Below are 13,606 nucleotides of genomic sequence, written 5' to 3' on the forward strand. Positions count from 1 at the left end.
TACTTCAACTCAACAATGCAAAAGAAGAAAATCCTCAAATCATGTGAATAGAATAGAATAGTATCAAATGTCAAAAGAATTTAGGATTGGTCACATTCCATCTGTCAAAAAGAATTATTCACATCATTTTGATTAGGTCTGCCCCTAAATCACCAATTCACAGATGAAAACAGCAGCAAGCAGTCGCACACCAATCAACCCGTACCTCCCCCGACCCCCCAAAAGAATCACGGCTAACAAGTTCGATAAACTTCACCTAACCCGAAGGCCTAATGAGAATCAAAGAAAGTAAAGTGCGTCATTTCCATTTACTATTGACTAAAACCTAAAGATCCATAAGCAGAGATGCCACTAACCGAACTCAGATTGCTACCCTTTTATAGAACTAATTATCAAGAGAAACGAGGCGATCAAATCTTCTTGGAGATATATGGGCATCATCATCGGATGAGACTGAAGAAGTAGCTGCAGCAAGAGACTCGAGCATTGCCACTACTTCAGCGGTGTCATCCAGATAGTACTTGGCTTTGCTGGGTTTTTGACCGACAGTGCAGGCAAATACTTCGGTGTTGTATGAAAGTACGTTTTTAGACACAGCAGTACCAAATAGTTCGAACATATCCTCATCAGATCTGTCATCACCAATGCATAGTACAAAATCAGCCTGTTCCCCTTTCTCTTTCATTGATGCGAAGACCTTTTCTGCAACTAGACCTTTAGTAACACCCTGCGTTTCAAAAGAAAGAAGCAATTCTCAATTCGATGTTCAGGTTGTTATGTTAGGAAATTTGGATGTGATCGCGATCAAAGAGTAAAAGGATAAGGAGTCATGCCTGAGGTTTGATTTCTACTATGAACTGTCCGCTCTTGACAGCAACGGGTTCATTTGCCAAGACACTCTCCAAATGATCCAACATTTCCTTTGCTTGGGAATAACCGAATTCAGGGTCTGCATCCTGATAATGCCAAACTAAGGCACTTTCTTTCCTCTCAATGTTAGAACCATCTGTAGCCTCTGTATACGATCTCATAACAGGTTCCGCCATCTGCATCCAACCAAACTCAGAACCCTGACCGTACGTTTCCCATTCTTCTTGTTGCGGCCACCTGCAAAATTGGTCATTCAAGATGCAAACAAATCATCAAACTGGGTATAGTAACAGAAGAATTGAGAGTATCAAAAGCCATTCGATTGAAACCACTATAAACATCGAAAGGCCTTAGTTATCTATATGTGGTTGTTAAATGTGGAAAGACCATCACTTTCAAAAGGAGCCTATGAGATCAAACAACATGTTTGGTAGTACACAAAGCAAATTCCAGTCTCGATTATTTTTAAAGGAAAATCGCAAAAGATACGTTATAGGGAAAGTTATCTATAATGCACAAAATTTAGCTAATACTTCACTAGATACGTTATAGGGGAAGCTATCTTATTGGAAATAAAATAGCTTAAAATTTGATGAAAGAAGAAAAATTAGGTGTATACCTTAAAAAGTAGCCATGTTCCGCAGCAAGTCCAAGCTTCTTGCAAGGAAGAAACCACTCGGTTAGGCTCTTCCTATCTCTTCCACTCACCATATAAACTACATTCTTGGGATCTGCACAGAGACTGTTCAACAGAGAGAGGATCTGAGTACTTGGAATCTTTGTAACCATATTTTGAGGCATCAATGTGCCATCATAATCCAACAGTATTGCCCTGCTTTTGGACCTACAGTAAGCAGCTACAATGCCATCAATTGAAAGTTTTCTGAAATTCGGATCCAAAGCCACCACTCGAAACCCAAAGCCCAGACCCATTCCCCAGCATCTTTTCGGCAAGTGATCATCGCAAGTTCTTTCCATGTCATGTAAGAAGCTTCTGGCCCAGAAAGCTACATCATGGGTGCTAACATATCGGTAGTGCTTCTCATGTCGTAACTCCTTCTCTGATTCTGACAATGATATAGACAAATTCATTGCATCTGCTGTTGATTCAACATCCCATGGATTGACACGAATTGCACCACTTAGGGAAGGAGAGCACCCAATGAACTCAGATACCACAAGCATGCTCTTCTTAGGTCCACTCGAATTCAACCCTGTTTCTGCACCAGTGATGCCTTGTCTAGAAATGATATATTCGTAAGGAGTCAGATTCATCCCATCCCTCACTGCTGTCACTACAACACATTCAGCTATGCTGTAATAAGCCATTCTTTCACTGAGTGATAAAGAACGGTGGATAAAAACAACCGGCTCATATCCAGGTGCACCAAACTCCGTCAAAATTCGACTGCAGCTCTCCTCTATTTCAGCCTGTATTTCATCCAAATGTATCCCTTTCGCCCTAGCAGGATTCGCAATCTGCACCAGCACAGCCTTTCCTTGCCAATCTCGATGGCTCTTGAGCATGTGCTCGAAAGCCAAAAGTTTCAAGTTGATACCTTTGAATACGTCCATATCGTCTACACCAAGAAACACGGTCTTATCTTCAAACTGCCGCTTTAGCTCCTCAGCCTTTAGTTCTCTATCTGCTTGCCTAAGTACTGTCTGGAGATGGCCCATATGTATCCCAACCGGCATAATCTTTATTCCAATTGTCCTTCCATAGTAATCCAACCCTATGTACCCTCTCTTTGACTGATACTCTATGCCCAACATCCGACTACAACAAGAGAGAAAATGACGAGCATAATCAAAGGTATGAAAACCAATAATGTCGGTGTTGAGTAGGGCCTTGAGGATTTCTTCTCTGACAGGAAGTGATCTGTATATCTCCGACGAAGGGAAGGGACTGTGAAGGAAAAAACCCATTTTTAAGCAGACAAAACTCCTCCTCAAAAACGTTGGCAGAACCATCAAGTGATAATCATGTATCCAAACAAAGTCCTCTTCAGGGACAAGCACCTCAATCACTTTCTGGTAGTACATTTTATTCACTGAGATATATGCTTCCCACTGCGACCGATCAAATCTACATCCATGATCAGCTGAAAATGGCAGCATGTAATGAAAAAGCGGCCACAGCTGTTTCTTGCAAAAACCATGATAGTAATCATCCAACAGACTACGAGGCACAAAGGCGGGAACACATTTAAACTTCTCCAGGATGTGACTCGCTACATCCTCCTGCTCGCTTGGATCAACATCAACAGGCAACGAACCAACATACAGCACTTCCATATCCTCTGGCAAGCCATCCTTACACCGCAAAAGCAAAGAATCCTCATTCCAACTAAAACTCCAACCCTTATTATCCGCCCTTCGCTTCGCTCTTAAAGGCAGAATGTTCGATACTATGATCATCCGCTCACCAGACACCAAAGATGGATTTTCAGATGCAACACTATTAGCTTGCCCATCGTCTATCCTAGCTACATTCCCCGGAACTGTCATTCCACTCGGGAAACGCCTCCTCCCCTTCGCCTTAGTCATTACTTCGGAATTCGCACATGCTAAATCCAAAAGATTTGCATAAGATCTTGATATCATCTTGCCAAAAAATTTTCCTTATTTCACTAATCAGCTAAAGAAATCACAAACTCGCTCTCAAAGTCTGTTTCCAGTTACCTAAAATCAACAAAAACACATCTTTTTATCATTACAAGAACACTCCAATCACAAGTCCATCATTCCAATTAACAAACACAAAATGCAGTCAAAAAATTAACAGAAATTTCACATAATCAAAAAGAAAGCAATGTACGGCAACACAATGATCAATTCTCGAAAGAAATCAGAGCAGCATTCAATTCAAACAAATTGCGGATTGTAGCTGACCTCTGCAATTGAAATTGAGCAAGAATTTTTGTGAAAAAGATTCAAACTTGAGCCAAGAATTGAGATTGGGATTCTAGGGTTTGACGCAAACAAAACCCAAACCCAGTAAGCAAATTACTACTACTAGTATATGAAAAATGAATCGACGATCAATCGCATATGGGAGCATGGATGTGAATATTCAAGATAATAAAGTAATTAATTTTTTATTAGCCAAAATGGATAAAAGTAAAACGTGCCAATAAATTCAAGAATCACTATTCTCACCCACGATATTACCAAAATTAAAATAACATTGGAAGAAAGTTGAGGATAACAAAAATTTCAATAATGGAAAAACAAAAATATTACCCTACTTATATTTTTTTACTACAATTGGATATAAATATAATGGAAAAGAACATAGAGTATTTCGTATAGAAAATATCAAGAATCTTATCGATCTTGGAAGAAGATAACTACGAAATAAATCTACCAATCAAAACAGGTCGGATACAACTAACGATTGCACTACGAGTTATGATTCCCTAAGATATTTTTTCTTTAAATATTAATATAATACGTAATTAAAATCGAATCATTTTCACCAAACAATCAACTGACGTATTTATCTATATCACTTATCGTTTGCCAAACAAATGTAAAATTTGGTGTATTTACCGATCAAAACAGGTCGGATACAACTGACGATTCCACTACGAGTTATGATTTGCGAAGATATTTTTTCTTTAAATATTACTTAATATAATACATAATTAAAATTGAATCATTTTTACCAAACAATCAACTGATGTATTTATCTGTATCACTTATCGTGACGCATTTATCTGTATCACTTATCGTTTGCCAAACAAATGTAAAATTTGGTGTACTTTTATTAAACTTTAGTAACGTTTATATGGAGTATCACTTATAAAAATATTTGTTCGCTCATATTTAGAGTGAATTTTCTCTATTTAAGTAAGAATAAGTAACATCACATTTAGTTGGGATGGGTGAGATTATCGCTACCAATAAAGAAAGAGGATAGAATCCAGCTGGCGGGATCCCACTCGCCCTACGCGTGCCTTCTAGGGATGTGACACGTGTCCTTTCATTTGGGTCGCGTCAAACCTGGGCTATGTGCTGATGGGCCCAGGTTATGGCTACGTTTATCAAGGCCTATATATTGGACCACTATGATGATTTACACGTTACTTCCTCTGTCCGGTTTAAGTAAGACGTTTTTATTTTACACAGGAACCTCCGTTCAATAAAAGTTGAGTCGTATTCCTTTTTAGTCCGTCCTTATAAAGTTGAGTCATTTCCTTTTTTAATAAAAGACAAAACATCTAATCACTCTTACTTTATTTCATCATTTACTTTACTCTCTCTTATCTTTCCTACTTTTTTCATCTCTCCTATTTATTTAATATAAATTCTTAATCTCCGTGCCCAAAAGTTTTGTCTCAACTTTTATGGGACGGAGGGAGTAGTGTTTAGTTGACTAAAAATTATAAATAGTGAAGTAAGAGAGAGAAAGAAAGATAGAAGTAGAAAATAAAAATAAAGTAAGAGTGAGATAAAATAAGAATAAGAAAGAAAGAAATAATAAAGAGAGAAGCGAGATAAGAATAAAGTAAGATAGATGAGTGAGTTAATTATACGAAAAGAGGAAACGTCTCACTTAAGTTATAACGTGCTAAAAAGGAAAACGTTTCACTTAGGCTGATACAGATAGACTACATTAGTTATATTATTCTATAGCAATAAAAAATAAATTATATGGAAATTTTATGACAATTTTATCACATAATTTTGAATTTGATTTGAAATATATATAGAATATTCAATAAAAAAATATTTTTTTAAATATATAGAAATTTAATATATTATTATATTGTTGCAAAGTGATTAATATGCAATTTAAATTAAATTAAATTTATTTTCAAGGTAAAATATAAAAATGTTCAATTGTACTATGGTGGCGTTCGGTTGTCATGGCTAATAATCATGAGACTATCCATCTAGGATTAAGTTGTAGAATTCAATCTTATGAACCAAACATGAAACATATTTAATCATGAAATTTAATTTTGGCAACCGAACACCCCTATATGTACAGTTTATACTAGAAATCTAGTGCATTATTAAAGAACTCTAATCGATCTCCTATGTATTCTTCCTTAGTGTAATCAACATCACAATAACTAATGTTATAGAGTACTACACCATAATTCTAATGCATTATTAAAGAAATCTAAGCACACCCCCTATATATATTTTTGAAAAAACGTTCCATCTACTGCATAAAAATCCTGTATACTAGATATCTAATGCATACTTAAATATCAATTTCTCGCAATAAAAAGTATCATAAAAATGCAAGTATTTGCATAACCAAATGAAAATGAAAATAAAAAGAAGAAGAATGAAGATTACCGATGATTACTAATCACGAAGAAAAACAATTCTTGTCCTCTTCCTGAATTCTGATCGCTCAAGAAGAAACTATGATTTTTTTTTTGTTTCTATAAGACTCTGCAGTAATTTTTAAAGGAAATGCTTAATTTCTAATGGAAAGTTTTTTTTTTTACCAATTTAAAGGTAATCTTTTTCTAATTTATACTTTCCTAATTTAAATAAGATTCTGCATAGTATTTTTTTTGAAGGAAATTCTTAATTTCTAATGGAAAGTTTGTTTTTTGCCAATTTAAAGCTAATTATCCTTTTCTAATTTTTGTAAAAAACACGTAGCCAACGTAATAAGTTCTGTGCGTTCGGTTGCCATGACTAGTATCACGAGACTATCCATCTAGGATTAAGTTGTGAGATTATTTTAGTTGGAGGGAAGGTTATGACTAATTATCATGAGACTATCCATCTAGGATTAAGTTGTAGGGTTCAATCTTATGAACCAAACATGATACATATTTAATCATGAGATTTAATCTTGGCAACCGAACACCCCAAGAGTATTAAAAGAGGTGGGAATTAAATCCAAAAAACGAAAATTTTCCGTTAGGTAATTTGGTCAATTTATGTATTTTGTTAAAAATAAAAATAAAAAAGAGAAGTATACAGGGCATGTTTGATAAGTTAGTAATACCAAGATAGAGAATTATATATGGACATTTCTAATTGTTTGATATCACAGTTAAGCTTAACTCAAAGCCCAATATAAGACCAGGGCCCTATCTAATCTTACCAAAATTATATCATTAACCTTATGTATGTATCTCACCAATTTATCAAGTTAAGCCATGTTATTTAATATACAATACAAATTTAGATAATTTCTTTTCTATCAAACAACAACGGAAAAAAAATCATATCTCTGCATATCTTGACATGAAGCCCGTATTTCTTATCTTGTTTTACATATCTTCTCATATCCTATCTTTTGTATCAAACGACTGTCTAAAATAAAAAATCACGTGTTCCGATTTCATATTCTCAAAACTATCCAATTTCATCCAAGAAATCCAATAGATAGTACTATTTCAATTGAATTAATATTATATACTCAAATCTCTCCTCCTAAATAAGAGATCCACTTCACCACACTGTTATCTTTCATATGCTGCAATATCTCATCCTAAAATAAGAGATCCACTTATAATCTTAAATCGTTACAACAATTTACAATGTAGTACTATCTCAATTACCAAAAACATAGAGAAATTTTGAATCTCAATTATCTACTCTTGCATCGTTTTACAGCTTACAACGTGTAGTATCTCAATTATCCAAAATCGATTCAATGTAGTATCTCAATTGGATGAATTAATTTTGAACTGTGAAGATTGAGCAATAGATTGATGCATGTGAAGCTTAATATGGGTATTATGTGCATAAAAGAAAGGATAAGAAGATGAGAAAAAAAAATCTCCGTATCTTTATAGTGTTATTCACATTATAGGGGGTGTTCGATTTGCAAGATTGTTTCTCGGGATAAAATATTTAGTGTGTTTGGTTCATGAAGTTTAATTCCACAACTCAATCCTATATGGATAATCATGGAATAATTAGTAATAGCTAACCACATATGACTAAAATAATCTCACATGTCAATCCTAGATTATATCTTTGAGTATTATTTTATCTTGGAAACCGAACACCACCTATGTGCACTCGGCACAACACGGTCGGTGCCTCCGGAACACCATTGCGTACTCGGGCAAGTCCCCGAGGTCACCGAATAGGAGCTGGTCCTCTTCTCCAACGAACTCCACGTCGGCATTGGCGCCCCACGCGGGGCCCACGAGGGCCGCCCCGTCCACGACAGTGGGCCCCGCGTCACTCATCCAGCCGAACTCCCCGGCCAGCTCGACAAATCTGTCTTCGGCCGGACACATCTCGTCCGAGGATGTGATCGTTGGCTCTGCGGCCGAGGAGGCTGCCACGGCGGGCGGAGGTGGGCCGTGGTGCTTGGTGGTGGTGGGGAGAGGATGGGTGTGATTGGAGGAGTAGGTGATAAGGAGGGTGGTGGGGTCAAGGCGGCTTCTCTCAACTTGTTTCCTGGCTGCACACCCTTTGGAGCTACTACATCTATAATATCCCCTGTCAATTGTCATAAAAAATTGAATCACATCAAATAAAATACTACCTAAATTAATTTGGGGCAAAATGAAATGATAAATTTATACACCCTCCGTCCCAGATTAAGAGTCACTTTTTGCCATAAAAGTCCGTCCCAGTTTAAGAGTCACTTTAGAATTTTCCATATTTGATCATACAATTTTACCATATTCTTCACCAAAATTACATAAAAATGTCATTATCTACATTAAAATAAATCAAAACAAAAATCAAAAGTAAAAAAGGACCCTACTTCAACCAACTCCACCATCTCACTTCATTTATTACACACTCCATCATCTCACTTCATTTATTACAAACTTCAACACTTTTTTAAAATCCGAACCATAACAATAAGTGACTCCAAATATGGGACGGAGGGAGTACTGTACTAAAAGTGACCCTATTATTGTAAAGCATACAAATATTGTCTTGTCCTACCAAATGTTTACCAGATTAAGGTGACATACATATATTTGTGTTCTTCATCTTTGTCAGCAAGCAATTTTGAGGGAAATTAAAATAAATTACTACTCATGTAACGTGGTTGCCCAAATTACACTATACTTTTTCGAAGTGACAATCTCAAAATGATATGGATTTTGAACCAAATTTAAATATACAAATGCTAATGGGACAAAATACAACCCCTTCTTTCCCAACTCCACTCAAATCACCTTCCACCACCTCATTCTCCTTAAGATATTTTCGAATGTTCATCTCAAATAAATACACAAAATTGACCATTTACTATCCAAACTCGTTTTTTTGTAGCAAGAATAAAGCGAGTGGGAGGAATGAATTAAAAATTCCAACTACTAAACGTTAATAATTCAATAATTCAATGAAAGCTATGTAAATTGGGGCCATGCCGCCTCTAATATCTATGAACAATTTTTTTTTCTTCAAAAAAATAAATAAATAAAAATCACTCACCTACTCCCTCCGCTACACTTCATTAATCACATCTCCAAATTTTGATCTTAACCATAATCCATTTTAAATTTTAAGCCAAATTTTTAAAAATGTTGTTGTGATTTATACATGATCTACTCCTATAATTGTAATTAAACCAAATAATTACCTGGGATAAGGCGATCCTTTTATAGGCTTTTGGCCGTACTTCCGCCACGACCATGAATCCGGCGGCGGATACACCTCCGTTTTACTCCGGCTACCGTCGCCGATGGGCACCACCACCACTCTTTTATTAGCACCCCTCCTACTACAATAATTTTAACCCAATTAATTACCATTAATTTTCAAGATTTAAGAAGAAAAAAAAAGAAATTAAAAAAATACTAACACCTTTTTTTGGGAGATGGAGCATATGCTTCTTCATCGCCGGAAATTGGAGAATCCGCCGCATTCTCCGGTGGAGTGAGGGTGGTGGAATCCTCACTATGTTCATCATCAAATCCTCCCTCCATATATGTATGTATATACTAGCACTAGGTGTGTATGTGTTTCTAGTTTATGAAAATGGAGGTTTTGATGGGAAGTTTTGTAGTAATAGGAGAGTAATTTATTAAGGATGTGCAATTGCCAAATTCACTCAATAATATTCCCTCGTCTCATTCTGTCTTATACACGACATTTTACATAGTGTTTGAGAGCTAATTAGGATCCCAACAAAATTTATAATTTAAATAATTTTTTTTTTTTAATAAATAGAAAGAGTAATGTTTTTTATTTTTGAAAATTTGAAAATTGAGGGTCGTTTAATAAGAAAATTGAATCGGGTGAGATGGGACGAAGTAAATAATTAGTTTTAATATTACATGTATATTTGTTGAGGGTCCATTAGTTACGAATTTGGTTGTCAATGTCATATTGATTATATATATCATGCCAATATTAAGATAGATCGAAATATGGATAACTATTAATTTGGGGCGAATAATTGAACTTATAGGAAATGCTTTATTTGAAAGCGATTGCTTAAATTGAGGCTCTTATAAACTCTATTATGGAGTGGCTTCTATTCTTTGTTCTATTAATAAAAATGTTATGCTAATGCTGCTAGCTACATATTGAATGCTTACATAACAATTAGCGGAAAATTGCCATTTAATCATAATTCTTGGTTATCTTCTGGCCAATTTTAACTTTTAATTAGCTAATTAAGCCATAACTTTTGTATCTTTAGCAAATTCCTGCACTATTAAAATTCTGTATATAACAATTACACTAGTAAAGCAAAGTTTTAATGGTACGAGGCAATTGCAAAATGTAAAAAATGCATTTCCAAAAATAAGTGTTTAATGGTATTATGGTATTCATAATTTCATATCATGACAATGCTAAATAAAAGCGTTTATATACACTCCTTTAGTGTCTATTTCCTTCTTAATATCAACCATTAGATTAGTATGATGGACGGACTAGCGTATTGAATATTGTTGTGTAGCGTTTATAATATTGTTGTATAAGTGGTGTCACAGTGTCATTTTAAGAGGGGTTAGCTCACGTTCTAAATGATACTATCATTATGTAAAAAAGTTCACCTCATCTAGTCCACATATGGTTAGCTCGAATTACATACGAATAGTGAAAAGATAATCATGCAACGTTTATAATTTAACAATAATCAAGGGCCAAAATCTTAGATAACAATTTGATGTTTTGAGATATGATCAAATGCACAAAACCTAATCTAAAGAATGTAGACATTAATTCTTGAAGCAACATGTTTTAGTTGGTCCTCTGCATGTTGCCTTGCAATTATTTCATCCTCCATTTGAATTCGAGAAATGCGATCCCACGGCATATTAGGGCGAAGCTCGAAAGATCGTGGATCCACAATTATCTTCTCTAGTGCAACAGCATGTCGCACCAACTGTGTAATCATTTGAAGATGATTATGCACGCCACGATAGCCAACAAATTCTACTTCCTTAATGTGAGAATAAGACAATTGAACTTCAATTTTCCTATTAATCTTTGAAACATCATAATCACTACCATTAAGCAAGTAATTAGCTTCCAAAGCCCTTGGCACCTGGTGTGACGCCTATAAAATCATTAATAACCACACGGAGTAAGTCAAAAGATATTGGAAAGAGAAAATTTATGAAAAAATAATGTCAAATTCTAGTCCAATCCTAACTTTAAAAAAAAGACCAATTACATCATAACTTTGATGTATAAGTTGTAATATTATAACTTTGTCATTCCTCTAATTCTCATCATTAGTTTGAGACAAAAAAAGACTAGCCTTACACATCAAACTTCCAAATTTCTCGCCATGGACCATTACTTAAGAAAAATGTCAAGTAATGATGAAATAGGTCATTTCTAAATTGACAGAATTTGATCAACCTTGGTAGTTTTTATGAATAGATAGTTACCTCTAGGATAAATCTCTCCAAGCAAGGTGCTACACCAAACCAGTTTATTATTGGCACGAGAGAACAATTGTCCAGGTATTCACGGCCAAGAACCACCACCAATTCCTTAAGTTTAGGCATTATCTTTTCCAAAGTGTCCTGTACAACATCAATATATGTATATCATCTCAATTAACATGTGATTGATAATTTATTGAAAATCAAATCAATAACAAGTTTACATTACATTGCCGGTAATTTTGGACATAGTGTATATCTTGAGGGTGTGTAGTTGTGGAAGCACTGAATCAAACATGTCTATAATGCCTCTGATGTTCTTAATCTCATACCGCATCATCTCCGGCCGCCCCTTAATCCAGAGCTGAGTAAGTCGATGAACACCTTCAAGCTTGAAACGAGAATGTGGTATACTCGGACCAGCGTACTTGATGCAGACAACATTCGATTCACGAACCACAACGGATTTGAGACTAGTGCACTGGCTGATTTCTAGGCATTTGAACACCGGCGAGGTCCCAACAACCTCCAGAGACGAAAGCCCGTTTCCACACCGGGACAACGACAGATGCTCGAGGAGACGACAGTTTCCCAACAAAAACGCAACAGCCGCGCCACTCACATTCACATAATGCAAGTTCAGCTTCTTGAGCAGCTTCAGATTGTCGGGAAAATTCCCCTTTTCGTACGGGAAGCAGTAACAGCGCTCGGCTCGTGAGTTGGAGTAGGTGTTCAGGATCAACTCAAGACTCTCAACTTTTCTACTCACGGCCGAGCTAAGCCAATCATCGATCCATCCACTGAATAAGGAAGATAAATCGAATACCACTCTGAATCTGTTAAGAGTAGTGCTGGAGGATTCCGGGAGTATGGTGGTGAATAGACGATCAATCCATCTAACAAACTTGAATCTTAATTTGTTAATGTTATAGGAGTTTCTCCGATTGTCTAGTATTGTTGTCGAATCCAGATCTATATCTAGTTTGCGTGTGACGATCCACAAGCTCCTCCATCGAGAGGAGAGTGCACTAGTCTTTATAGACTCTTTCAAGCTCATCGAAGATAATATTAACCCTAATATCTCATCAGGAAGCTTGCTAATTCGATCACCCTGAAAGTGAAAACTAAACACTTGTGACTTATACGTCTATTGGTTGGTTTAATTATCACTTACACATGTATAGTTTTTCATTTTTTATCATTTTTTAAAAAGAAAGGACAAACATAAATTTATAAGAAAGCATAGTTTTTCATTTTTTATCATTTTTTAAAAAGAAAGGACAAACATAAATTTATAAGAAAGCGTAGATCAAGATTGTAGTATTTTTGCTATGGTTAAGTTATATCAAACCAAGATCATAATTTCATCATCGAAATCATTAATTTGGTAATCAAAATCATTAAAATGTTAGATACGACTTACATAAACAAAAATCAATAATGATAATTAGGCAGATTTTTACCATGTAGTCATCTTCGAGTCGTCTCCGTTGCTTTTCCGCCATTGTTAGTTCACTCCTCAAATCTACTTTTATTAGTGTTGTGCATATATATATAGTCGATCGGTAGAAAAGGATAATAACACAAAAAAATTTACAGTTACAAAAAATCTGTAAGGATATATAATAATATTCTTTTTATTTTTAAAGAGATTTCAATAAAGTCATAGTATATCATCTACGTATATATATCTACATCAAGAGAAAAGATCTATTGCATAACAAATGTTAACGTATACGAGCGACTAATCCTACGTAGGCTAATTTCTATAAAATTATCGAAAACTTTAAATTTACGTAACTCTCTCAATTTAAATTATTTTTTCGCAAAAAATATATCAAATCAAAGGTAATTTTATAAGGATTCTAACGAGATTTCAATTGCATATGTTCCGACGATGTTCGGATGATGAAATTTGATGATTTTTATTTCAG

The 13,606-nt window shown here is 35.2% G+C and overlaps 3 protein-coding genes across 4 annotated transcripts; all 3 read right to left on the reverse strand.

Annotated features, from left to right (window-relative positions):
• Positions 1-31: 31 nt before the first annotated feature.
• On the reverse strand, positions 32-3,963 carry LOC125190133 (putative alpha,alpha-trehalose-phosphate synthase [UDP-forming] 7). The gene is made up of 4 exons (XM_048087335.2): positions 3,766-3,963; positions 1,490-3,555; positions 834-1,107; positions 32-727 (listed from the first exon to the last, which is right to left on the reverse strand). Exons 2-4 carry the CDS (start codon positions 3,475-3,477, stop codon positions 386-388), a joined length of 2,604 nt encoding a protein of 867 aa, XP_047943292.2. The 5' UTR covers positions 3,478-3,555; positions 3,766-3,963; the 3' UTR covers positions 32-385.
• Positions 3,964-7,619: 3,656 nt separating this feature from the next.
• LOC125190660 (putative WRKY transcription factor 69) lies at positions 7,620-9,872 on the reverse strand. 2 transcript variants are annotated; one of them, XM_048088010.2, is made up of 3 exons: positions 9,634-9,872; positions 9,410-9,547; positions 7,620-8,307 (listed from the first exon to the last, which is right to left on the reverse strand). In XM_048088010.2, exons 1-3 carry the CDS (start codon positions 9,753-9,755, stop codon positions 7,869-7,871), a joined length of 699 nt encoding a protein of 232 aa, XP_047943967.2. In that variant the 5' UTR covers positions 9,756-9,872; the 3' UTR covers positions 7,620-7,868. The 2 variants fall into 2 exon arrangements, with proteins under 2 accessions (XP_047943967.2, XP_047943966.2); XM_048088009.2 differs by having other exon boundaries at positions 9,410-9,550; positions 9,634-9,870.
• Positions 9,873-10,981: 1,109 nt separating this feature from the next.
• On the reverse strand, positions 10,982-13,177 carry LOC125188231 (F-box/FBD/LRR protein). Its single transcript, XM_048084993.2, has 4 exons — positions 13,136-13,177; positions 11,902-12,783; positions 11,676-11,813; positions 10,982-11,338 (listed from the first exon to the last, which is right to left on the reverse strand). The coding sequence occupies exons 1-4, from the start codon at positions 13,175-13,177 to the stop codon at positions 10,982-10,984; spliced, it is 1,419 nt and encodes a 472-aa protein (XP_047940950.2).
• Positions 13,178-13,606: the final 429 nt, after the last annotated feature.

Source organism: Salvia hispanica, chromosome 5, assembly GCF_029641045.1.
Source record: "Salvia hispanica isolate PSC_SH4W2 chromosome 5, Shi_PSC_v1, whole genome shotgun sequence".
Classification (NCBI taxonomy): domain Eukaryota; kingdom Viridiplantae; phylum Streptophyta; class Magnoliopsida; order Lamiales; family Lamiaceae; genus Salvia; species Salvia hispanica.

Coding starts and splice junctions, on each gene's coding strand:
- LOC125190660 (XM_048088009.2), bottom strand. CDS start 9,755: ATGGAGGGAGGATTTGATGATGAACATAGTGAGGATTCCACCACCCTC. Junction 9,551..9,633: donor GCTCCATCTCCCAAAAAAAG/GTGTTAGTATTT, acceptor AAATTATTGTAG/TAGGAGGGGTGCTAATAAAA. Junction 8,308..9,409: donor AAAGGATCGCCTTATCCCAG/GTAATTATTTGG, acceptor GACAATTGACAG/GGGATATTATAGATGTAGTA.
- LOC125190133 (XM_048087335.2), bottom strand. CDS start 3,477: ATGATATCAAGATCTTATGCAAATCTTTTGGATTTAGCATGTGCGAAT. Junction 1,108..1,489: donor GAACATGGCTACTTTTTAAG/GTATACACCTAA, acceptor CCAATTTTGCAG/GTGGCCGCAACAAGAAGAAT. Junction 728..833: donor TAGTAGAAATCAAACCTCAG/GCATGACTCCTT, acceptor TTTGAAACGCAG/GGTGTTACTAAAGGTCTAGT.
- LOC125188231 (XM_048084993.2), bottom strand. CDS start 13,177: ATGGCGGAAAAGCAACGGAGACGACTCGAAGATGACTACATG. Junction 12,784..13,135: donor GACTCGAAGATGACTACATG/GTAAAAATCTGC, acceptor TTTCACTTTCAG/GGTGATCGAATTAGCAAGCT. Junction 11,339..11,675: donor TGGAGAGATTTATCCTAGAG/GTAACTATCTAT, acceptor ATGATTTTATAG/GCGTCACACCAGGTGCCAAG.